Source organism: Artibeus jamaicensis, unplaced genomic scaffold (assembly GCF_021234435.1).
Source record: "Artibeus jamaicensis isolate MK-2021 breed Jamaican fruit bat unplaced genomic scaffold, CSHL_Jam_final scaffold_916, whole genome shotgun sequence".
Taxonomy (NCBI): Eukaryota; Metazoa; Chordata; class Mammalia; order Chiroptera; family Phyllostomidae; genus Artibeus; species Artibeus jamaicensis.
The window spans coordinates 37109175-37134919 of NW_026522059.1; the positions used below are offsets into that span (position 1 = coordinate 37109175).

At 35.0% G+C, this 25745-nt stretch overlaps 1 protein-coding gene across 1 annotated transcript in view; it reads right to left on the bottom strand.

Moving 5' to 3' along the window:
- CUNH8orf34 (chromosome unknown C8orf34 homolog) overlaps window positions 1-25745 on the bottom strand; it is a 299403-nt gene that overhangs the window by 49573 nt on the left and 224085 nt on the right. Inside the window, exon 11 of the mRNA XM_053661119.1 lies at window positions 21227-21303. Coding sequence (XP_053517094.1) covers window positions 21227-21303 — 77 coding nt within the window. The remainder of the gene's footprint in view (window positions 1-21226; window positions 21304-25745) is intronic.

The window sequence follows — 25745 nt, forward strand, 5'->3', positions numbered from 1 at the left end:
CTTCACATGATACTATCATTTTAAAAATTCAACATTAACTGGTGGACTGGTAGAAAACTGGATCCATACTATTCTGAAAAACAACTACCTACAAATTTATAAGGAGTTTCCCCATATTCCCACAACCAAACCACAATTCAAGAGCTACCTAAAGAGAAATGTTGATCTAAACATACCACATAATGCTAAACTTAGGCAAGACTTTCCAACTCAACAAATCTGTTCCTGATCCATACAGCATGACATCTCACTGATATTTATGTGAAAATGGAAGAAACATTTTCCACTTTAATTAAATTATAGAAATCCTAATCACACATAATATACATAGTTCTGTGGGGGGGTCCCTGTGAGGACACATGTTCCTGGGAGACAGCTCTGGAGATACAGCTGTGCATTCAAAATAAACTTTGTCAGTGATAACCCCCCAAAAGTGACCTGTCAGATTTTACAGCTCCATTCTCCATATTTCTCACCTGACTTCTTAATATCAGTGATGTGCTGGTAGAAGTGTAACAACCAGTTCTCCAACGGGAAAAATTAAAGCTCTTACTGGGCAGCATTTGCTGATTTCTGTGGTACAAATATTTTCACAAGGCTAATTCCAGGGTACTTATGTGATGTCATTGAACACGGATATGGGAAAAGATGGCCCTCCCAGCACCACGGAGGGATGGTGAGTAAGGTCTAGCAAACCCCTCAAAATGCTACTTCTAACAATCTGGTCAAAGACAATGTCCTAGACAATAAGGAATAAACTTACACTTGTAATAAGTGCCAGAGAAATAGTTATAAAAATTTCAAGGGGTTTGTTCATAGAATTCAAAGGGATTGGAATCAAATTTCATGAAATACCAACACAAACAATCTGTGGAAGGTAAAAGGTACCAAACTTTGATCACTTTAAATAAGAAAATGCTCTCTAACCAGTTTAACACTGGTACATGCTTCATCTTGAGCTCTTAGTGTCCTTTAACCTGAGGAAGTTGAGAGAAGGTTGGAAGACCTCAACTTAGATGATTGAGAATGGAGCTGCTGTTAGAGTTCTCCATATACTTTGAGGCTATGAAGCTGGGACTGTAATTAAACTTTAACATGAAGAAATTTAACTTTTTTATCTTGTGATGGGACATTGTGGGTAACTAGCTGAATTTCTACAAGAGGTTTTGAGAAATTATTTATAATATAATTAATTTTTAAAAATCCATTGACATGAAACTCTTATGTTTTTAAAATTTCAATCCAACAGAAGATTTACTAATAAATTCAGGAAGTGTGACATAATAAAATAATTCATGTCTTTTCCAACCCATATATTTCATTTATTCAATTTGAAAATGTTTTTAATTGTTTCTTTTAGCGTAGTCAAGTATTTTACAAAGTAATATCATATATTTTTCTAATAACTCTTGGTAAATCTTTGTGTCAGATGAAACTTAACCCACAGTTTAGGAGGCGGACTGTACTTCCAGCTCCTACCCACTCAATACAATGTGGAGTACCAGCATTGTGCCTCTCTGTTGAGCTCCTGACTACAACCACTTCACATAACCTACATTTTTCTATTAAGGCTCAGCAAGTATTAAGTCCTTTAACCTTTGCAATGTTTTCAAGCACAGGGGTAAGCTGGCCCACTTGGTGCTTACAGTGATCTAAAAATAATAATCCTTTTTTGAAACGTATTGCTGTCCTGGCAGTCAACTCTAATCCCTCCATCCAATATTAGGACATGATTCTACTTGAAATGCCATGTAATTGAAATTACAAGCTCTGTGTTCTTCCTGGAAGAAAGCCAGAATATTTAAAATCAGCTTATGGTAAGCAAATACTGAGCTAGGAACTGTCTGTCATGTTGTGATATGGGATAAATTATGGTCATTGTTCCAGTTTACTCTGGGGCCCCCTAGCATTAAAGACAATGTGAATTTCCTAAAATGCGGAGATTTGCAATTATACAGTCCCTTTCCACATTCTTCTGCCTTCTCCAATAACAATGCTTTGTATTACTGTTCTTTTGTGCATGGTGTCTTCCAGCTAATACATGAGCAACAAATTTCTATGAACAAAATAGAGTATAAAATGCATAAGCTTTAGAGTGAAAGAGAATGTCTCTTGACTCCTAGTTCCAACATTTACTAATTCTGTTTCTATGGCCTTATTAACCTTCTTAGAGGTTCCATATAATCTTGAAAATTAGAGGTAGTATCTGTCTTGTTGGACAATAATACAAATTAGTGATAGTGTCTGTAAAGCCCTTAGACCAATGTATGGACATAGTAGAGACTGAACCAGTGAGCTATGATGGTAATGAGAATGATTCATTGATTGTGTGAAAAGATCATTTTCCTGACCATTCTGACTCTACCAGAGCACTATACCATTGCAAACCAATCTGCTTCATTCATGTGGGTTTTAAAATTTTCAGCTTGTGAATCACACAGAGCTTTAATTTTTTTATTGTGGTAAAATACATATGATGTTTACTATTTTCACCATTTTAAAGTCTACAAGTCAGTGACATTAAGTATTTTCATAACGTTGTGCAACCATCCTCACTATGTCATTACAGAAATTTTTTTATCTTTTTGAAAGAAAACCCCAAGCCCTTTAAGCAATGACTCCTCATTGTCCCTTTTTCTCAGCCACTGGCAACCGCTACTCTGCTTTCTGTCTCTATGAACTTGCCTGTTCTGGAAATTTAATATAAATTGAATCACACAATTTGTGACCTTGTGTGTCTGGCTTCTTTCAGTTTGCATAATATTTTTGATGTTCCTCTATATTGTAGCATGTAGCAGAACTTCACTTTGTAAATAGCTGAATAATATTCCATTGCGTAGACATACTATATTTTGTTTTTCCATTCATTAGTTGATAAACATTGGGTTGCTTCCATATTTTGGTTATTCTTCTAGCACCTGTTTTCAATTATTTTGGGTATATACCTACAAGTAGAATTGCTGGGCCATATGGTAACTCTATGTTTCACATCTTTAATTTTGTACCCTTAAAAATTATAAAAAAGAAATTTGAAAAGTTAAATATAAACCTACTATACAACCCAACAATTTTATGACTAGGAATGTCCCACAGGAAATGAAAACATATATATATCCACAGAAAGATCTGAATGTGAATCTTTATAGCAGCATTATTCATAATGGTCCAATGTTGGAAACAACCCAAATGTCCATCAATTCATAAACTAATAAACAAAGAGTGGTGTACCCATGTGGTGTGGGATACTATCATTCATCAATAAAAGAGAATGAGCTAGAAATCATATTACAATATGGATGAACCTCAAAACCATTATGTCAAGGGAAAGAGGCCAGAAAAGACCATATGCTATATGATTCCATTTATACAAAATGTTCAGAACAGGCAAATCTATAGAGACAGAAAGTAGATTAGTGACTGCTCAGGACAGGGAGCGGAAATGGGAATTAACTGTAAATGGGGCATGATGAATCTTACTGGGGTTATGAAAATTTCTGAAAACTGGATTATGAAGAAAGTTGCAAAACTTATGATATTTTTAAAAACGTATTAAATCATATACTTGAAATGGGGGAATTTTATGATACATGAAATAAAATAATTATACCTCAGCCGAGTGAAAACAGTCACATAAGGGAAAATGCCATGGAAAAAGCCATGCTATTCCTCCTTGTTATCCACTGCTAGTCTGAGTTCAGAAGTTCATCGTAACCCTCAAGGATTACAAGAACTCCTAACTGGTGTCCTTGTCATCTCTATAACTGTTCTCCACTCAATTTTAGCCATATCAAGTAGCTACCAGGTTATTCCTTTGAACATTCCAAAATTAACAGAACACATTCAGAGGTGTCCAGAGATCTCTGGTGCCCTCAAACTAGCATTCAGGATCTACAATCTACCATTATTTCTACAACTAATAATAAATTATCTGCTATACCCTCAAACTAGCATTCAGGATCTACAATCTACCATTATTTCTACAACTAATAATAAATTATCTGCTACAATTACAGTTTTCTATGGCCTTTGCAATGAAATCACTTTTTTCAACTTCCTCGTGTCTCTTTATCATGTAGTGTGTCTTACCCTTCTCACAGTACTCAGAAAATCTTCTCAACATTTAAGATTTCCCTCTGGTTTCACTTCCTTCAAGAGTTCTTTATCACATTTTTAAGCCTACTTCAGTGTTCTGTAATAATATTTATCTTACTCCTTCATTTTTCCCCTTAAACATGATGGCATTGGGCTACCGAGAGCTAGACAACTAGATAACTGGGTTTGAATATTACTGCACCATTTCTAAGTTCTGTCTTTGAGCAAGTCTAATTAACCTTTAGTTGACTGACTCATCAATAAAACAGATAATGTGTCATTGATTTGTTTCTAAAATTACATATCATGCATGAGAACACTTAGCACTGCAACTGGAACATTGAAAGAAATCAATAAGTGCAGTCCTTATTACAACTTATTTTTCTACACTGAATTCTAACCCAAGTGATTTCTAGTAAATTCCTTAGTTCCTATGACTAGGTGATCCATTTTGAGAATAGAAATTATACACAATATTTCTTTGTGTTCCCTACAGCATCAGGCACAATGACCAGAGAACTATTAACTGAATTCTTGATTTAAAAAAATAAATTATTATTTTTTTAAATCTGAAGGACAGAATTTCTGCATCTATGCTGGGTACTATGGAATTGTTGGTTTCTTCCCAGGGGTGACTGAATGTCTATCCTAATGACCTTGTCTGTTCTTAGACACAAATAGAGACCAACTGCAATGTGAAGTAAGGCAATGTGTCACAGCAGCAGCAAACAGAAGAGTTACACAATTCCAGAGAATCACAGTTGTATCATGTATTTATTCATTCATTCCTTTTTCATTAGAATTATGCCATGGGGTAAAAATAAATAAAATTCATTTTTCACCTCATGGGTTAGGAATCTAATGGACTGAGATACATGGGTTAATAACAAAATTCCTTAAAGAATTGAAGAGCATGAGATAGGCACAAGATGTAGCTGCAACTGGGACACAAAATGAAGCTGTATGGGAAGTCAGGAAAGGATCTGGAAGGCTTACCACTAGTAAGATAGGGGCTTCCAGGTGATGCAAGAAGTGACAAGGAGGCTGAGAGAGTTTTCCATTAGGTAGAAACATAGAATATCTAAGTATGAAACTAACATCTTGAAGCTAATATCTATGATTCCTAAGATAACAAGCTATTTACACTGGCTGGAGGGACAAGATACAGAGTAGAGACATGATTGGGCTAGATAATTGAGAATCATGTATTCAGTATGTCAAACCAGCATCTATTTTGAATATCATCTTATTAGAAACAGTGACATGATATTTATTTTTTGAAAAAATCTTAATTTTGTGTAGATTGACTGATGGAGTATAAGACTGAAGACATAAAGATAATTTTTAAATTATCTTTATGAGTGATGGTTAGAATTTTAAATTAAGGCAAGAGCAAGGTAAGTATAAGAACATCACCTTTGACATTTTAACACTGAAATGCCAATAAGGTATCCAGTGAATTGGTTCTGTGTTCTTGTTTTCTGCTTTGTGGTAGGGATGGTGTTTTGCTTTGGTTTGGTTTGGTGTGTACGATTCTGATCCTCAGGGAGAGATCCAGAAGGGAGAACTGGACTTAAACCCAGTACAAATCATGGGTGTGGATGGACATTACTGAGAGAGAATCTGTTTGCAAGATGAAAAGAGAGACAAGAAGTAGTATTGGCAAACACCGAAACTTTAGAGGGAGACAGAAGAAAAGACCTAGAAAAGAGGACATAGATAGGCAGTCAAAAAGCTAGATAATCAGAAAAGAATGGTGACTCAGAAAACAAAAGCAGCAGGAGCTTAAAGAATAAAGAACTGGCAGTCAGTTGTACTAGTTCTCACAAATAGATTAAATAAATTGAAGGCCAATGGCAGTTCATTAGATTTGGATATAAAGAAATACTCACTTTTGCTGCAGATGAAAGAATTAATCAGTGGGAAGGAAGCTGAATCTCTCTAGGATTTTGATGTAAAGGACATGAGAGAAATAGAGGATGTTTCAGTAATGGTGAAATATAAAATAAGTCATGTATTTGTTTTCTATTGAGAGTACCCATAGTCTATAGGATATTAAAAAAGGATGGGTTTTTTGAACATACAGGAGAAAAAAGAGATGTGATAGAAAAAAAGAAGAAAGGAAAGGAGGAAGGAGGGAGGGAGGGAGGGAGGAAGGGAGGGAGGGAGGGAGGGAGGGAGGAAGGAAGGAAGGAAGGAAGGAAGGAAGGAAGGAAGGAAGGAAGGAAGGAAGGATATTCTCAAGAGCAATCTTGAAAAAGGGTAATTTAAATCTCTTCTTCCTCTGAGGCTAGATGAAAAATAAAGGAGAGAAGCTGCTGATGCACATGTATAGGTTTATGGGTATATTAAGAGACTTCACATTTGATGGACACACATTTTATTCATTTGGTTTTATTGTCTTGAGAAGTAGGGAGCCAGAAATAGTTTTGGGATATAGAAAATGAAATAAGAAGCTGATTTAGGGCAGATCAATAGATAGCACAGGTGAACTGAGAAAGAATAGAGGACATTACTATTGCATTGTGACAGACTCCATGATTCTGTGATTTTTTTTTCTCTGCATATGTGTTGAAAACTAGGAAGGCTAAATCAATAAGGCATTGATGTGGTGGACCATTGAGGTCTCAGCCAGGTAGGGCAGCCATAAGAAGGCAGTGCCAGGGCCCGGGGTTCATGGGGAAGTTAAAGATGGGGAGCAGGGGAACTAAGGGGATGAGAAAACAAAAAGGATGGTATTATTAGTAAAGATTAATACACTGGGGTTTGAGTCTTGAGACAAAACAGAACTCAGTCTGATAGGTCCAGGGCACATCCATGGGGTCAGATATTAGACAGAAGTTTTAAAGAACAGCATAAAAGACATTCTGAAGATAGCATGTACCAAGTGTTGAAGTCCTCGATAACTGAGCAATGTGAGCAGGAAATTGGCCTTGTATCAGATAATATGAACCTCAGAAGGAGAAGAATTCATATTTAGAGTTGAAAGCAAATGGCCAGAAAGTTGTAGAAGAAAACTAGGATAAACACAATATTGACTCTTATAACCGATGTAAGAAAATAACCAGTATTTGCATAAAAGCACAGGTGATAAAGAAATGTCTGGGGAAGTATGAGGTTTTGACTGAGGAAAGGAAAAGGAGACAGCAATCAGTAAAAAGGCTGAAGACTAGAGCATTTTATTTTCTATAAGTATTTTACTTTCTATAAGGCTTATTTTCTATAAGCCTGTTTGAGAAGAAAGGACAGGTCTTAGAGGTACTGGGACCTCTTGGTTTCCAATACCAACCTGAGCACAATTCCTTTATTTATACTTATGCTGGTATAATAGCTCCAATGATAATAATAATATCACAACATGCTCAAATATCTGTTTAGGAAGTAAAGTTATTTAATAGATAAAAGGAGAAATTTTAAAAGAGATTATAGGCCACAGAATGGAAATCATTCACACCCACATCATCCTACAACCTTCAGCCTACGCAAGAGGCTCCAGAGAATTAGGTACCCAAGACAGATAAGCTATGGCTTCAAGTACAGTCAAAAGCATTTTAATGTTATGTTTAGGACAATAGCCATTATATTTTATTTAGGACAGCAGCCCTTGTGAAAAATGTGGCTAATGAATAAAAGAACACCCAAATATTCTGATTTTTCCAGCTTTGATTCAATACAAAAAAGCATCAATTCAGCATCAGTTCATCTTGGCACTGTGCTAGGTGCTACATACAAGGTCTGCCCATAAAGTATCCGGCCATGTAATATAAAAAATAGAGATAGTTATAGAAAAAGATACAAGAGATCAGACACATGGTACATAGGACAATGATGCCCCAGTCCCTTCAAAGTAGCCACCTTGGGACCTCACACAGTTCTCTGGTCTTTGTTAATTACAACCTGTACATGTTCAACATTTTCAGATGCTCTGTTTGTTGCAGGCCTTCCAGAACGTGGATCACTTTCAACAGATTCTCAACCACCTTTGAAGCATTTGTGCCACACTTTTATTTGTGCCACACTCATTGCATCACCCACAAAAGCCTTCTGCACTATCCAAATAGTTCTCACAGGGGAACATTTGAGCTTAATGAAAAATCTGATGCAGATTTGTTGCTCTACTTGCTCAAGTCATTTTGAATGTGACGGCCACACAGGACACATGCTCACTCAATGACATCTACTGTCCCCACCGACTAGTACAGTGAAGTCATCATTGTTCACACATGCGCATCCCAGTCCTCTCTGCTTGGCTGCCAGGTTACATCGATGCCATGCAGACCATTCTTGTTACATTAATGGTGGCTGGGCATTTTCCAGACAGACATCATGAAGTGAATATGACTCATTAAGATAGTAATTGTATTTTCTACTTTATTACATTATTGATAAAACTATCCATATCATGGAAATCTGTGGTCTTACATCAAACATAGGTACAGTATTTGGGCTGATGATTTTGCCAGCTATACTGCCATGTATTTGTAAAATTTTAAAGGATATTCAGAATGGACCCAAAGAAATTCTAATTTTATGTGACTTGGGGCAACTTATTCTCTCTGGGTTTCTTTTCACATCTTTAAAATGAGAATAACAACAATGCTTAGAGGATTGTTGGAATAATATAAAAGCATTTTATAAAACAAAATACACACATCAGTGTTAGACACTGATTTTGAAAACCAGCCACAGAGATATGTAAAGACAAAGTTTGCCTGTTGCAGTCTCTTTACTGACTGCGTGAAAACACATCAAAAGTCAATATTTATTTGACATTTGCACATCATGGCTGAGCAAAGATGGAAAAACCACAGATAAAATGAGTATGTTCCACTTAAATTTCCAATACACAAAAGATGACTTACTCAGTTTCTTTGCCTTCCTTTTATGTCAACAGCTTTATGAAAAAGCCACTAGTCTAAGAAATAGAAAACATTTCGAGCAGGAAAAAAAGTCAACATGGAATAAGGAGGTATTCCTACATGTTACAGAGGTGTTGCTGAGTTGAGGGTTCTGAAGTAACTTCATCCTGTAGAATTATCCTTCCAGAATAAAATTTAAAGAATTAAGAAGTCTTACAAAAAAAGAGAAAGTAAAAATTTGGTGTGTTACAAATTGGGATCAAAGAATATAGTTAAAAATGTAACATCCATAGAGTGAAAGTGATGAGAATGGCTAGGATCAGTCCCTGAATATAAAACATTTCTTCATGAAATTCTGACAATTTTCATATATTCATGACTTTCTGTGTTTATGAGGCTTTATTTTTTTCCTTCTTTCAAGTTGAGGAGTAATTCAAATATGCAGTCAAATATTTATTTAAATTTATTAGGACTTGCCCTGACTAGTGTGGCTTGGTTGGCTGGATGTCATCCCACAAAGTGAGAAGTGGCCAGTTTGATTCCAGGTCAAGGCACATGCCTGGGTTGTGGGTTTGTCCCCTGGTTGAGGCATGTATGGAAGGCAACTGATTGAAACTGATGGATGTTTCTCTCTCAAGTCAATGCTTCTCTCCCTTTCTTTCTCCTTAGCCAGTCAGAAAGACAAATACCATATGATTTCACTCATATGCGGAATCTAAAGAACAAACTGAACTAACAAGCAAAATAGAAACAGACTGATAGGGAGCAGGAGGACAGTAATGATGTGGGCAGTAAGGGGACAGGGATAAAAAATAGGAAAAGGGACTCACGGACATGGACAGCAGTGTGGTGATTGTGGGTGGGGAGAGGGAGTAAGAGGGATAAATGATGATGAAAAATAAAATAAAAATAAATATTTAAAAAACGATAAGGACTAAATTTAACAGACATCCATGTAATTAATTTAATGATTAAGAACTTATAGCTGTGACCTCCTATATGCATTTGTATTAATCTTGAAAATGTTTAATATTCTTTTGCTTAATAAAATGGAATGTGTTTAATTGTTACTAGACCAAAGCAACATGATTTTCCAGGGCCTTAAAGGCAATCAAAATCTCTGATATAAATTTCTTTGTAAAGAAAAAACCTTTATAATCCTCTGAATCCTTAACCCTAAAACTGTTTAATAAAAAAGAGAAAACCTTCACATCACACAAAAGGAGCACAGAGCTATATATCAGTGTTAGCAGTCTATAAGAAAATAGACTACACAAAGTTCCTGAGTAATCCGAAGAATAATTTTTGAACTTTGTTCACAGCAGGACAGTTCTTATTTTCCAATCAACTCTTACATCCAAAACTTTATGTGTAAGACGGATAACACTGAGGCTGCCTTGGTTGAGGGAGCAGGGCTGGAATGGTGCTCCTTGAAGCACAAATGTCTGCTTCTTTGCCTCTAAAATCAGGTTAAAAAGTGATAACTTGAATCCCGGCAGTGCCACAAAGTGGACTACTGTGGCCTTGAAGCATGACAGACCATGACAGACCTTGGTTATGTCTTAATCTGTTCAGAATGCTTTAACAAAATGCTATAGAATGGGTACTTACAAAAAACAGGACTTTATTTCACACAGTATTGGAGGCTGGTAAATCCAAGACCAAGGCACCTGTAGACTCTGTGTGCTCTCTGGTGAGGGCCCACTTCCTTATTCAGGGAAAACCATCTTCCCGTGGTAACCTCACACTGCAGAAAAGGCAATGAATGAAACCCTCGGCCGTCTCTTTTGTAAGGGCACTATTCCCATTCATGAGAGCCTCACCTAATGATCTAATCTCCCAAAGGTCCCACCTCTAAACACCATCAGGGACTGGAGGAATAGATTTCAACACATGAATTTGAGAGGACATACACATTCAGTGTAGAGCAGCTTCCGATTCATTCTACCTTTAATTATAGTTACTGACCTGCTCTAAGACTTAGTTTCTTCATCTAAAAATGGAGATAAACAAACATCTCACAAAGTAGTTATACAATTTTAAACAAGTTAATGTAGGTAAAGCTAAAGCATTTGAATGGTTATAGCCAGGGTATCTGCTCTCCAAGGGAATAGAGTCTAGAAGAATTGCTAGCCATTCCCAACCAGCTTCCCCTTTTTATCATCTATCAACATCTACAGCAGTGACCCTCAAGCAGGCCCTAGAGGGGTTTCTACCACATAATCTGCCAGATGAGAATTCCTGCATTGGATGGACACATAGACAAATAAGTTTGAACAGAGCAGTACAGAGATGTTAAGGTCGTGAGTATGACATTCCTGATCCAGGGATGAAGCAGACAGAGGTGTTTAGGATGATTCCCAGATTCCTAGATTAGTTGTCTGAGAGAAATAGTGATGGTATTCTATAGGTGAAGTTTCTGCTGTTGGTTGGGACGATTGACCTGAAGAGCAAGCTTGAAAGAGAAGATTTGGGGTGGAAAAGACTGCAAGCAAAATTAGAGCCAGGGGGTGTCCATTCACCCTATGACCCACCAGAAATGTAATCTAGTGAAACAAATACACGAAAGCATTATTGGTCGCTTACATGGTCTTAAAACCACAGGACAAGACAAGGGAAGGAAACAGCATCTCTGGTAGAGTAAATGACTTGCACATCAAAGGTCTGAGTACTGTTCTCTCCCACATTACTGTCCTTGCTTTGAGCGTCCTCCACGCTGGCATATTTCTGTCCCTTCCTTCTAGAATGGTAGACTCTACATAGATATTTCTCAACTTTTATGGTCTTCAAGTAAAGATATTTGCTAATTCCTGATTACTTTTTCTTGACCTCATTTAAAATTTATTTCATTTTGACAACATACCTTTCATATTTCTTCTTTGACTAAAGAATCATTCCAGAAATCTTCTTTTAAAACTTGCCTGCTTCCTTACTATTAGAATGCAAATACTTTCTTAATAAACATTAAAAAGCATCACTGAAACTTAAGAGGGAAATGATAAGTTTCAGAAATTTATATTTAAATGAAATACAGCCAACTGATTCACGATTCTTAAGAAATACAAATAATTTTTTATAGTTGTGACATTATAGAGATATATTTACTTACAGATTACTCAGTTTCTCTTTTTTCCCAAAAAGTTTGTGTTAGCTCTAAATCAAAATACCTCAACATACAGAACAAAATAACTGGAAATTAAGATATTAATTCTGTCTCAAATCTATAAGATTCATGTAATTTATAAGCTTTGTTTTGGAAACTGTAACAAATCATAATAAACAAACTAAACAAAGTGCAGAAACTGATGAGTAGGTTTCTGTATTCTGGCAAATAATATACCAGTTTTCCCTCAGAAGACCCTAAATCTGTATTTTGAAAAAAAAACCCACGCAAGAGGTTATGTTTCAGAGCTGTGATAAAAAAGGGCTGATTCTGGTATGATGATTAAATTTTGATTTTGCAAAAGAGTGAAAGGGAAGGCTCTACATATTTGTATTAAACATGTGAAGCTACAATACTAAAATCCAAATATTGCACAAGTCAAAGGAGGCTAATGCTCCACTGCCTGGATGGAAAAGCGGTTAAGTGAGTGGACCCTGGATCGAGGCCACCTGGGTTGAGTGCAATTCTGGCTCCTTGGCTTAAAAATGGAGGGATGCAAGGCAAGTTATCACATCTCCTTAAATCTTAGTCTCCCCATCTATATATTGAATAATAATTGAGACCTGATTTTTTTTCTGTTTATTCATGTGTACATTTTGAGAATACTTAATTGTATTAAGATTTTAGGAGATTCCTGGTTAAGTGGCAAATAAACTTTTTCTGGTATGTATTAAAACTCTAAAATAGTTCAAACTTTTTCACCCTTTTAGGAATGTAGCCTAGGAAAACACTGAAACACTAATGATTTTGTGCACAGTTGTCTCCAAAGCATTACTTGTAAGCCCCAAACCTCAGAAGCAACCAAAAGCAGTGTTTCCCAGCCCTTTTCACATTAAAACTAACATAGAAAATGGAAATATTTGGACAACACACAGTAGAGCTTCAGATGAACTATTTGCAGCACAGTGAGAACCAACCCAGTTCCCCTGAGTGATGAAATGCCTGGATCCCAAAACACCTGTCACCAGCTCAAGGCAATCAGTAGCCTGGGCCAAAGTGACTGGGAATATCCACCTAAAAGTCTAATATTAATTTGAATGTGACAACTCTGTACTATGGTTTACCATTAAAATAGAAGTCTTAAACTTTAAAAACATAAAAGGTCATTTGGTCTAATGGATACTAAAACAAATAAAGCAACAATAATATGTAGATTTTAAAATTAGGTTTACAAAGGATTTTATGTGAAACAATTATCATGTGATTTAAAGTAAAAAAAAATCAGAATGTAAAGCTGCTTATGAACTTTAATCCTACATTTAAATTACAATATGGCACATTTACAGACATAGTTGCATAAGAATACTGGAAGAATAAAACTGGAAAAAATAAAACTATAACAGAAAGTTATACCAAATTGTAGTTTAAATATTTTGCAAATCTAATGTTGATATTAATGTTTATATTTTATTAACATTTATAAATCTCTAAAACTCTAATGATGCTTGGAAAAGGAAAAAGAGAGCTCACTATCTTAAAAAGAGATGGTCATTCACTCTGACCCAATAGTCAACATCCTTTCAAATAGAGCTCCTAAAATAATTTTTCCCTAATGCTTTTTAAAATATACATTATTTAAGCCAACATAATAACAGGAAGATATAATGTATTTTGTCAGTTTGAGTCAGTACATTTCTCAGAATCAGACTATATACATGTGACCACTTTTTATAATATGTATAAATATGACCTTGATTAAATTAATGTGGTTGAGAGGGAAAGGAAGCCCATGAATGATTAAGCCCCTGTAGGAAAGCACTTTGTCTTCAATTATTTTAAAGTAGCATACAAGGTTTTCTTAGCTGAAGAAGATGAACAGTAAGGGAAAACCTTTTTGTGGGGATCTTAATGTTTTCCCATCCCCAGGAAGGGATGGGATATTATTAGTGTGTTTCATACACAGGTGATAGGCCATCCTAGCACGCACCCAGCACAGTTCAGTCTTTAAGTTTCCACCTCACTATGCACACAGAATCCACATAGTTTTTCCTTTACTTCAGTCTACAACACCAATAAAATGTGTGGTAGCTGGCAATCACTTTAATAAAGAATTAGCAATGAATTCAAAATTCTAAAAATATCAAGATGCACTTTCTATTTTGCCCAACGTATTTATGAGAACTGATGGGCTTCGTGAGTTGGGACATGTACTGTCTGTCCTACGTCTTCCTGGGTGTCACTTGCTTAGCAACTCACTGTTCTTGTTCTGCATATCGAGCCATTTTTCCTTCCAATTGTCTTAAAAATAAAATGCAGAATTTAACTGATCTCAAGCAATATTGTCATATTTTAGCTAATGGAGAAACAGTGAACTTGTGTAAAGAAACTAATGAATTACAGAAGCTACAATAAAGGATTTAACCTTTATTATGTCATACTTAGTCACTGCAAGTCATTTTTTCCCTGTAAATGTGACATTTAGAAGTTACATTTTAAAAATTCACAGAAGTTAAAAAAAATATTTGCATAGGTTTGGGCAAGTATTTCCACCCTCAATGTGTTAGAAATCAACAGACCTAAAATGTCAAAAGGAAAAATCCCACCAGATCCCAAAATTTGGTTAGATTACTTGCCTACCATAGCACTTGGGTTTAAGTAGTTTTATTGGCATTAGAGATCTGAGTGCTAAAAGCCAAGCAAAATCCCACATACTAGAAGGAAAAAGAAATGGTAAAAATCTTTAGGGTTGAGCAAAATGTGTGCTAATTGCTGTTCTCTAGCAGACGATTCATTGCCGCCATTAGCTGCCAGTAATTTGTCAACGCTGTATTTTAAGAGACAAAATTCACCTTAATAACTTGTGTTCAATGAGATGATAATGAACATTAATTTTTTTTCACTTCACAAGAGTGCTACTTAAAATATGTTTTGTCTTAATTCCATAATGCTAGCTATGTTTTTTTTTCACAGTGGATATATAATGCAAGAGACTTGCAACTGATTGGTTATCCTATTCATTCAATAGTACTTGCACTGACCAGGTATTTAAATCGACTTATGTAGAATTATAAACCCTCTAAAATATTTGCAAAAATTTACTTACCATAAAATTATACTTGGATATGAAAGATAATATCAAAAATGTTTTATTGGAAATAGTTAAAATGTAAGGATGATAAAACAGTCAAAATTTTATTAAGGGGAGAGTCATGTATAGGGAGAAACAATATTAGTAAGATACAAGGTAGAAAATAGGGTTATCAAAATTCATAGTTAAAGAAATAGTCTAAAGGTCCACTAAGGTTCAAACACTATAATATATGGGAAATCTATGGGTACAATTCTTTTTATGCTTGTTGTCAAATCTCAGTGATAATTTTGTAATTTCATATCTTTTAAATGTATCAGTTTTTTTCAGCATGACAGAAGAGCTAAAAAGCTGGGAAAGAAGAAATGGAATAAAAGAAATAAATTTCCAAGGGGATACACTATTTGGTTTAAAAGTAGTATGCAGATTTCTAGAAGAGAGCAACAAAAGGCATTGTGCAACCTGTATATTATGAAAAGCCACACGATTTCAGCGGATTGTGAAATTTCCCTTAAGGCCCAGCAATCAGAGACCATGTGCAGGGAAATTCCTCTTTGAACATAATGCCCAAGAGCACCCAGGATTTTTTTCATAAGGATTCCACTGTACTGTAATCTAATAATGCGATAGGGAAAAAGAAATACTGGTGGAACTTTGCTGACCTATGTACTTTATTGGCTGAATGAAAAATTTAAAAATTAACAGAAGGCAATTCACCTCACTCTTTTCAGTCACAAGACATTAATTTAGGAACAATATTCTTCCTATCAAAATGCTTTTCTGAATTTGTGTATCAGTTGAATGCATTAATGGACATGCACATCGATGTTTCTTCATCCTCATGGCTTCAAATTATAGTTGTTATCAAATGAGTATTATCTTTACATGTAACCCAATTTTGTACTTTTTAAAGTTTATATTCATGGGCTATTGGACAAACGTGGTATGTATGGGAAATTCCAAATTTAGACAATTAGGTCAAACATTACTACTTGGCAGTGGAAGAAGAAAGAATTAGCAGAAAGTGAAGAAAAAAGAAAGCCACCCATGTGTCCCTAGAATATCAATAAATAAAGTGTATTGTTTAGGTACTAATCAGCAAAGTATAATATTAGTCAAGCTTAAAAGTCATTAAAGCTTACCACACTAATTCAGCTAAGTAGACACATATTAAGATGATTCTGTAATCACCTAAGTCTAACTTTTGGATCCGGTCTGCCACAGGAAAATATCCTGAGACTTATATATCCTTTTTCACTTTTCTTCTGCATACTCTTTCAGTTTTAAGATTCTCTTCTTGCTGTGCTGGCCTGGTTTCTTGGACTTCTCCAAACATGAAGGACCCAAGCAAGATGAGTATTTCATGCTCCAAACTTACTCATAGTTTCTTCTTATAAAAATCTATCTCCTTTGATCCAGTCCTTCAAACTTCTACTTTTTCACTAATTAACCTAATAAATAATTTCACCTTTAATATAGGCTACTGATAATGTCATCCTTTTTACCCTTTCTATATCACATGTCCGACTGAACAGTGACCTCGATGCCTTGATGCGGACCCCTGACAAGTTCTATGAAGGAGAAGCAGGGCACTGGGAAGTGTGAGTTTTAGTTCCTCCCCATTTCTGAGACCAGGCAGCTCAGTATAGTCACCTCCAACTTAGAGGACTACTTACTTCCCAGAAAGGTTGTCGGGATTACAAAATTCAGAGACCATTGATATTAACTATATGAAAATGCTAACAATTAAAAAGTGTCATATGATATCATTATCATTATTACTACTATCATTCTGGTTAGTTGTATATATCTCTCCAAATAAATAAACCTCCTTAGAAAACAAATGTAAAATAACTCCTTAGTAACTTCAGGCATTTTAGAAAACCTTTCCCTAAAAGAGTCCTTCTTTTCATTTCTTTTCTACTTTAACTAATGATGACCAATTACATAAAGTCTCAAAAGAGTCAGCTTATTATAGGCTAGTCAGTGCCCAATAAATAAAATAAATAGCTCATTTACTTTTATGTTTATTTTTTTATTGTTCAATTACTGCAGTCCCCATTTTTCCCCATTACTCTCCCCCTGCCCTACTCACCCCCACTTCCCACATTCAATCCTCCCCTCCAGTTGTCTTTGTCCACGGGTCCATTATACATGTTCCTTAACGACTCTTCCACTTCTTTCCCCCCATCCCTGTTCCCCCTTCCCATCTGGTTACTGTTAGTTTGTTCCTTATTTCCGTGTCTCTGGTTCTATTTTGCTCACTTGTTTGCTTTGATGATTAGGTTCCACTTATAGGTGAGATCATATGGTATTTGTCATTTACAAAGGAAAAAGAAAAAAGTCAGGTCTCGAATGTCAAATATCTTTCTTATTCATCTTCTCATTTTCTCATTATGCTCATATGTTTATTTAACAGAAAGGAATACAGAATTTTTAAGATTAAGAATGCCATAGGAATTGTGAAATTAAAATGTCATTGATATAACTCTTTCTGGATCATTGATCTAGAAAAAATATTTGCTACATTTATGAACTAAAAAGGTTACAATCAATAGCTGCTGCTTGGTATTTCCTTCCTCAGATTTTGCTATTGTTGGTTCACTTTTAAAAAACAGACTTAGCTGACAAATCTAGCTTTAATGTTCACAGCTGTGGGCATGTTAAGAGACATTCCAGAACACAAGGGAGGAGAAGAGGGAAATTCCAAAAGAATGACTTGCTAATAGGGGGACCATAAATATCCAAACCTAAATGCTGCTTTACCTCACTCAGATATTCACAAAGTATATTAAACACAGGTGAACCACTGGAGAAAAGTTTCTGAGATTCTGCTACCCACTTACTAATATCAAATATCCAACATGGGAACTTAGCAAATAGAGACAGTGAGTGTTGAAATCACTCTAAATGGTTTTCAACGTTTGTGGCATGTTCATAGTGTTGCAATATATGACTAAAAATTTGTTTTGAAATTTTTGCATTTCCTATGGTAATAAAGAAAAAAGTTCTGTTTTGTTCTAATTCTCCATTCTTATCTAGATAAAGAAACAATTTTTTCTTGAGTTACCAAAAATACAATCCTAAGAAACATTACAGAAGTATGTTTTGCATCTATAATATCATCAATCTGACATAAATTTTTAAAAATCCATGTTTTCTTTATAATAAAAGCAGCTACCACATAGAAATTATGTTCAGGATCCTGATATTAATTTATAAGTGTATTGTTTATATTCCATATTTTTCCAAAAAGAATTGAAAGGTTATGTTGACATTAGATAAAATTGTAGAATTTTCAAGAATTCAAGATCTAATCATTGGTGAAGGAAAACAAGTAAAATTGACTTAGAACAAATTTCTGCATATAAGAACACTGTGTGAACACTATAAAAAGAAAGCAAAAATCTTATGAGTCAATTTGTAATTACTCGAGAAAAGTCTGACCAAAAAAATTACTTTCTTTTTTACCCCACTTAGGCACTTCGGGTTGTTAGGTATTATTAAGTAAACCAAGTACTATAAACAAAATATATCTGAATTTTAGAAAGTAATTAGAAAAAGACTCTAACTGTATTTTTTTTAGATATGAGGGAGATATGTGGGCTTTGGTGGAATTCACAGATAATAAAACAAATCTTTGCAAAAAGTGATGGATGAAAGATTATCATAGCCTGAATGATGACATGTTTTTATCATTATGAGTTTATGAAGACATACTGAAGTTTAAAAATGCCAGAAAGTTCCTTTAAAAACATTAATACAAACTCAGCTCATACTCCAAAGATAGTATTTACATCAAGTACACACCCCATTATAGTCTCTGATGTGGAAACATTGTTTGGAATCCTGGTTTGGTTATCGCATAATCCCCATGCTACAGGGGACGTGGCAAACAAGACTATGTCCAGGGAAAGAATCAGAGGTGCCAAAGTTTTTCAAACTACACAATATAAGAATTGGTTAAAAGAACGGATTGTGTTTTGACTGAAAAGACAGTCTCAAACAATGTATGCTAACTGCTTCTAACATGTGGGGATTGTTAAAAGGAAGAAGGATAGCACTCAGGCTATTACCTGAGAAATAGACCTGAGACCAATTGTTACAAGGGGTTGTAAGGAATATAAGAAAATGTCTAATAGAAAGTAAATAGAAATAAACTCCTTCTGAAAGAAACATGAAAACACTGTGACTATCAGGGATGTGCAGTAGAAGGGAAATTGACTAGTGCTCAACTCCTGACCTCATCTCTTTTTTTGTTTTCGGACCTTGGTCCTGTTACTAAGCTTCTCTGACTTGTTTCCTTATCTATAAACTGGTTGTCCTTACCTTGGACAAAAGTGGGTTAGCTCTCAGAATACTGAAGTAAGGGAGAGGAAAGGCTGAACTAGACGGCTGCCATGGTTCTTTCTATTTCTAAGGCTCTACTATTTTATAATAAAAGAAAAAATATGTTTCATCTCAGATGAGGAATTATTGATCAGAATTTCATTTATTCAATATATATGTACCGTGTGTCTGCTATGTGCAGGCACTTTTCTAGGGATATAAAAGTGAAAAAAATGCACAATAATTCTTGGCTTCGTAGGCCTTATATTGTGTGGGAGGAGATGAACCATAAGCAAAACAAGTATATTCCACAGTATATTAGAAGGTAATAAGTACTACATAAAAAAATAAACTAAATTTGAAGTTTTACATAGGGTCAGGAAAGCTTCAATGAGAAGTGACATATAAACCAAGACACATGAATTTCATCAACAATTTTAAAATTAATTGTATTATGCAATCCATCAGAAACCAAACCCTATGATCCAAGTAATGCTCCAAATACTGTAATTTCATCAAAGAACATTATGGGCTGAAATATGTCCCTCCAAAATTCATATGTTGACATCTTAACTTCCACTTCTTCATAATGTAACTGTATCTGGAGACAAGGTTTTTAAAGAGGTAATTAAGTTAAGATCATTAGGATGGGTCTTAATTCAATATGAATAGTGTCCTTAAAAGAAAGAAGAGATTAGCAAACAGACTTGGACGGAGGCATGACGAAGTGAACATTCAGGGAGAAGATGACCATCTGCGAGCCTAGAGGCTTCAGGGGAAACCATCTCTGCTAACACTGGGAACTCAGACTTCTGCCTCCAGGACTGTGAGATAGTAAATTTCTGTTGTTTAAGCCACCCAGTCTGTGGGGGGTTGATATGGCAGTCCCAGCAAACGGACACTGAGAATATTGCAGTACATAGACCTAGTTTAAATATTAAGTTTAGGATAATGCAAGATGGCATAGTCATTTTTATAACACCTCAGAATCTTTATAAACTTGATATTTAGAATTTCTATATGTATTCTTTTGACATACTGCATTAAAAACTTTTAAACCTTTTTATTCGTTGGGAGGGGGGATTTGGAGGAAGAGAGAGAAAGAGAGAGAAAAACATCATTTTGTTTTTCCACTTATTTCTTCATTCATTGATCGTTTCTTGTACATTCCCTGATGGGGGATCAAACCTGTAACCTTGGCCTATCAGAACAACTCAAACCAAATGAGCTAAGTGACCAGGGCTTTTGCACTGAAAATTTTAAACCTACTTGTTTCCCTGCAAATATACTCTACTGAAAAGATGTCTTTAAATATATACATATCACAAGGACTTCACAACTAATAATAACTAGCTTCTGTTGTAAGTAAACTTTCAGGATATGCAAAACATTTGTTTTTTATCAAAATAGGTATAGATAAACCTATTGAGGTTTAAGATGGCAACTCATAATCTTACAGAATGTTCATGTACAGAAGCAAACAGGCACTGTTACCAGATTTTAGTTTCCCCTGCCTCATTCGAATCTTCTGTCCTAATTACTGACGGGGGTTAGCACAGCCTTGCTGCACACCCGTCATCCACTGGCCACCTGCCCATATACGCACTCTGCACATGAAGGAAACATGAGTATACATTTAAAATATTCTTTAACTTAAAGAATCTTGTTTCCTATTCTTTCTATTTCTATTACAATTTCCTATTAGTGAAATAAATTAGTTTTAGAGATAAAAAATAAGTAAATAAATATACTTACATGTCCCATTAATTTAGATGCTTTCTCAAATTCTTCACCCTCCTCCATTAGTGCTTCTTCAGTCCCAGGTAAAGAGTCTATTTTTACCAAAAGAACGAATGACTTACGATCATATATTGCTTGACTCTGATCTACAAGCCTATTATGAGAAGGATATTGAAGTGATGGAACTGGTTGTTGAAAAATCAGTGTTTGTGAGTTAAAGTAAGAGTGTAAAATGTTACTCAGCTTAACAAACACCTATGAAAAATGTTAAGGATTTCTAATCTAGGAGGACACAATGATGTCAGGAATGTTCATGACATACTGTTATCTTGAATAGGGCAAAGTTTCTTTTAGCATATTATTCAGCTAATTTTTGGAACTTATATTTAATATCCTTTGTCCAGTTTATAACTTTGTATTTCTTTGTTTTACCATCAACTGTCTTCCTTTTCTTTTCTGGCCACACAAATATCATTTTGTATTCTTTCTTTTATGTTTTCTTTTAAATATTTTATTGTTTATGCTATATCCTAAGAATCCCCAAAACATCAATTCAAAAGAACATGTACACCCCAATGTTCACAGCAGCATTATTTACAACAGCCAAGATTTATATTCTTTCTTTTAAACAGGATGCAAAATTATGACAATTTTGGAGAAGAGTGTATATTATTAAATGACAGTAACTTTTCCATTTTAATGTATGAAGCATGAAGTCGTGACTGCTTACCTTGAGGAGCAGACTGAGGAGTGCAAGAGTAGTGACTTTCAAATGTGTGAATAAAGGGATGGCAAGCCTTTCCCTGTCTTCTGACTTAAATTAATTATAATAAGGAATTATGTGAGTTACAAAAAATTGTGCAATAAGGACAGTGACATAGAGCACTTAGAAATCATCTGTGTTTTAATACCTTCTTTTCAAGTAAAAAATATTTAACACCACTGGAGACTTCTAAAATTGATTTCTTATAATTATTAATATTTGAAAGAGCCAGGTAAATTCCTAAAATTCTTCAGATACACATAAATATGGAGATGGGCTTTTCCACTGGATAAAATGTACACTCTGGGTGGAAACTGAGAGCATTGAGTCCGTGAAGCCCTAATGGAAACAATTAGGGCTTGGGAAACAATGGAAAACTCAGCATAAATCCATTATCATGGCTTTTGCATCAAGTAGCTTCTTCTACCTTTGATAATTCAGATTTTTAGATTCAATAATCCCAGGGCACTTAGTTTATCAAGATGTAAATGTAGGTCTCATCCTAGAACATGGAATTCTTTCCACTATAAAACTAACTTTGGGAAGACTACTACATTCTCACGCTGTAAATAAATAAAAAAATTTTACCTACCACGCTACCAAACAGACATTACAAAACAAATTTTTATTGACAAAGATCTATACAGATGATGAGAATTAAGCCAAGTTCAAAATATTAATACACTTACAAAGAATACTTGAACCCTTATTTACCAATTTTTAAGGTTGACAATAGGCTTTTTAAATTAGGATGCATAAATTAGAATGATTTAAGTCCTCTAAGACCAAATTATAGTCTAGTGAGTTATGAGTAAATACCAATATAATTTTAGCATTTACTCAGTATTTTTCCTCTTTGATTTGTATTGAAATTTTTATTTGGGTAGAGTATTGACTTAATAAATAATATTAAAATATTCTATTCTGCATTACAAAGCAAATTATTTCATATATAGGAGAAGAAAACCCACCATCAGGTGGATCTGCTGATATTTTAAGGTTAGAAATACTATAATATAACAGTTTTCAAGTTCTCAGTAAGTAGTTTTAAAGAGGTATTATCATTCTGATTAATTGTTTAAGGCATGTATGGATTAATCAGTTCATTCATCCATTTATCTGTGTATTTGTATATTCAATTTTCAACAAACATGTATGTCAGACACTCAACTAGGTGCTTTCATAACAAGTTGAACAAAATAATTTTTTGACTCTCTTTTATAGTCTGTTCTGTTCTTGCTTTGATTGAATTCTTCTGCTTATTGGTACAATATCTAGAAGGATCAAAACTACAATGAACTCCATTGAGGGTAGCAAAGGACAGCTGCGAGGTCCTGCCAGGACATTTCTGAATTTACATATCTAACCATATTAAAAGTTGTTACTTGAAAGAACTCTGCTAAATGGTTCAGATCTACAGAACACCAACATAACATGCTGGTAGAGACATGAGATATCATAAAAATGAAATCATAGGTTCATGGTCAGAGCTCCATTGTTAAAAGTATTTTAGTACATTGCTGATTAACAATAACTGGTGGGTGTGTATGTATAAACTATTTTGCTCTGTTTACTTACTCTTATAAATCTCCATCACTTTAAAAATATAGGCAATGAATTCTTTGAGCTTTTTAAAATCACACTGAGGCAAATGTCAGTTTCCAAATTGGTCAAATATTAGAGTTTATCTTGTCTCTTCATTTTAGAGAAGAAGATAATTTTGTCACAATCTAAGTCTCTGGCAGCATTTGAACTAGGAAACTGCCTCTGTTGTAACTGGACAGAAACCTAGAAATCTGGCTATGAATGCGGCCCAACACAAAATCGTAAATTTGCTTAAAACCCTTTCTTTCCTCATCAGTTTTCATCAGTGTTTGTGTATTTAATGCATGGCTCAAGACAACTCTTCTTCTTCCAGTGTGGCCCAGAGACGCCAAAAGGTTGGACACCCACAGAAGGAAAACACATGTCTTTACAAATCAGGACTTTTCTCTTTTCAAATAAATAGTTGTTAATATTTATTAGCATTCCATTGGTTTTTATCCATCTTACGTGTAGTTGAAATGCACATGGTTTCCTACAATGTAACAATTCTACAATGTATCCATTTTCCTGTCCTGGAGCATGCTAAGAAGGGTATTTGGGTGTCATGACACATGACTTGTTTCTCTAAGACATCTTCCTAAAAGAGGAGTACCTCAGTTGACTAAGTCACATAAATGCTCAAGAGTTTAAGATAATAGAAAAAAATTCCAAAATTGTTTATTTCCCATATGCAGTGCATGACTCTCCTTTTATCCATGTCTTCACCAGCACTTGGCTTTGCCAAATTTCTTATTGGTAAACAAAAGGTTGTAAAACAGTATCTCTCTGTGATCTTTTTTTTAAAGATTTTATTTATTTATTTTTAGAGGGGAAGGGAAGGAGAGAGGGAGAGAAGTATCAATGTTTGATTGCCTCTTGTGTGTCCCCCGCTGGGAACTGGCCTGCAACCCAGGCATGTGCCCTGACTGGGAATCAAACCGCAATCGCCTGGTTCACAGGCCCACGCTCAGTCCACTGAACTACATCAGTCAGGGCTTTCTGTGATCTTAATTTGCTTTTCCTTGATTATCAGAATAGTTAAGCAGCTTTCAAATGCTCATTGGCCAATGTGTTTCTTCTGTGTAATGCTAACTCATACCCGTTGCTTATTTTCCTATTGGTTTGTTGAGCTTTGCTTTATTAAATTGTAGATGTCCTTTATGTGTTCTGAATATTAATATTTGATCAGTGACAAATACATTTGCTTATTTTGTGGCTTATCTATTCACTTTTTGTGGCATCCTTTGATGAACAGTAGTTCTTAACTTTCTATAGGGACTTTTTTTTTTATCCTTCTCTCTCATAGTTAAGAATTTTTCCACCTGTTTAAGATGTCCTCCTTTACTCAGATGTAAAAAATAAATATGTATTTTTAGAGTTTCTCTTTTAATTATCCAAGCTAGATGTCCAACTGATTTCTGCCGGAACACTGAATGGAACAGCCGTGATAATGGACCTTTGATGCCATTTAGTGGCATTACATTTGCTTAATCATTTATTCAGCAAACATTTTGAAGTGTCCCATCATGAACTTAGTATGCTAAATTAAGGAGTTTGAATTTTGTCCTATAAAAATGGGGGGGTGAAACAGCAGCTTTGCTTTTAGAAAGATAACAAACTAAAGAGGGGTGAGATGGTACGAAGTGACTATCTTCAGGCTGTTACACTGGACAGGGAAAGGGAACAATCACACACACATGGCAAAACTGGGGAAAATGAGGAGGAGGCTGACTTAGACAGGAAGTTCTGAAGTGACATGACACACTGACATAATTTGAGAGCAATTTAATATAAGGATGAGAGAGGGAGCAAAATCAAGTATCGTGTGGACCCTTCTGCCCAGGAAGAGTGAGAGCTCTACAGGGCCCGTCAGAAGTAACGCCTGCTTGAGTATGGTTGGTTGGGTAATAATACCCAACCCATATGGGTATGATCATTTATAGTTTTATTTTGAACTATAGTTTTAGTTTGACATTTGTCATATGGTGTGCTTCAGTGGGATATTGTTACATAATAGAATTACATGCTTTATAATTTTGTAATAAAAGACTTTATAATAAAAAGGGGCACTATTTGTGCTGGACCCTGTATGATGTAAAAATGGGAGTAGGCAGTATAAAGTCCCCAAAAGAAGCTGAATTAGTGACAAAAGTTTGGGACTAGCCAACATATAGCTGACCTTTCTGT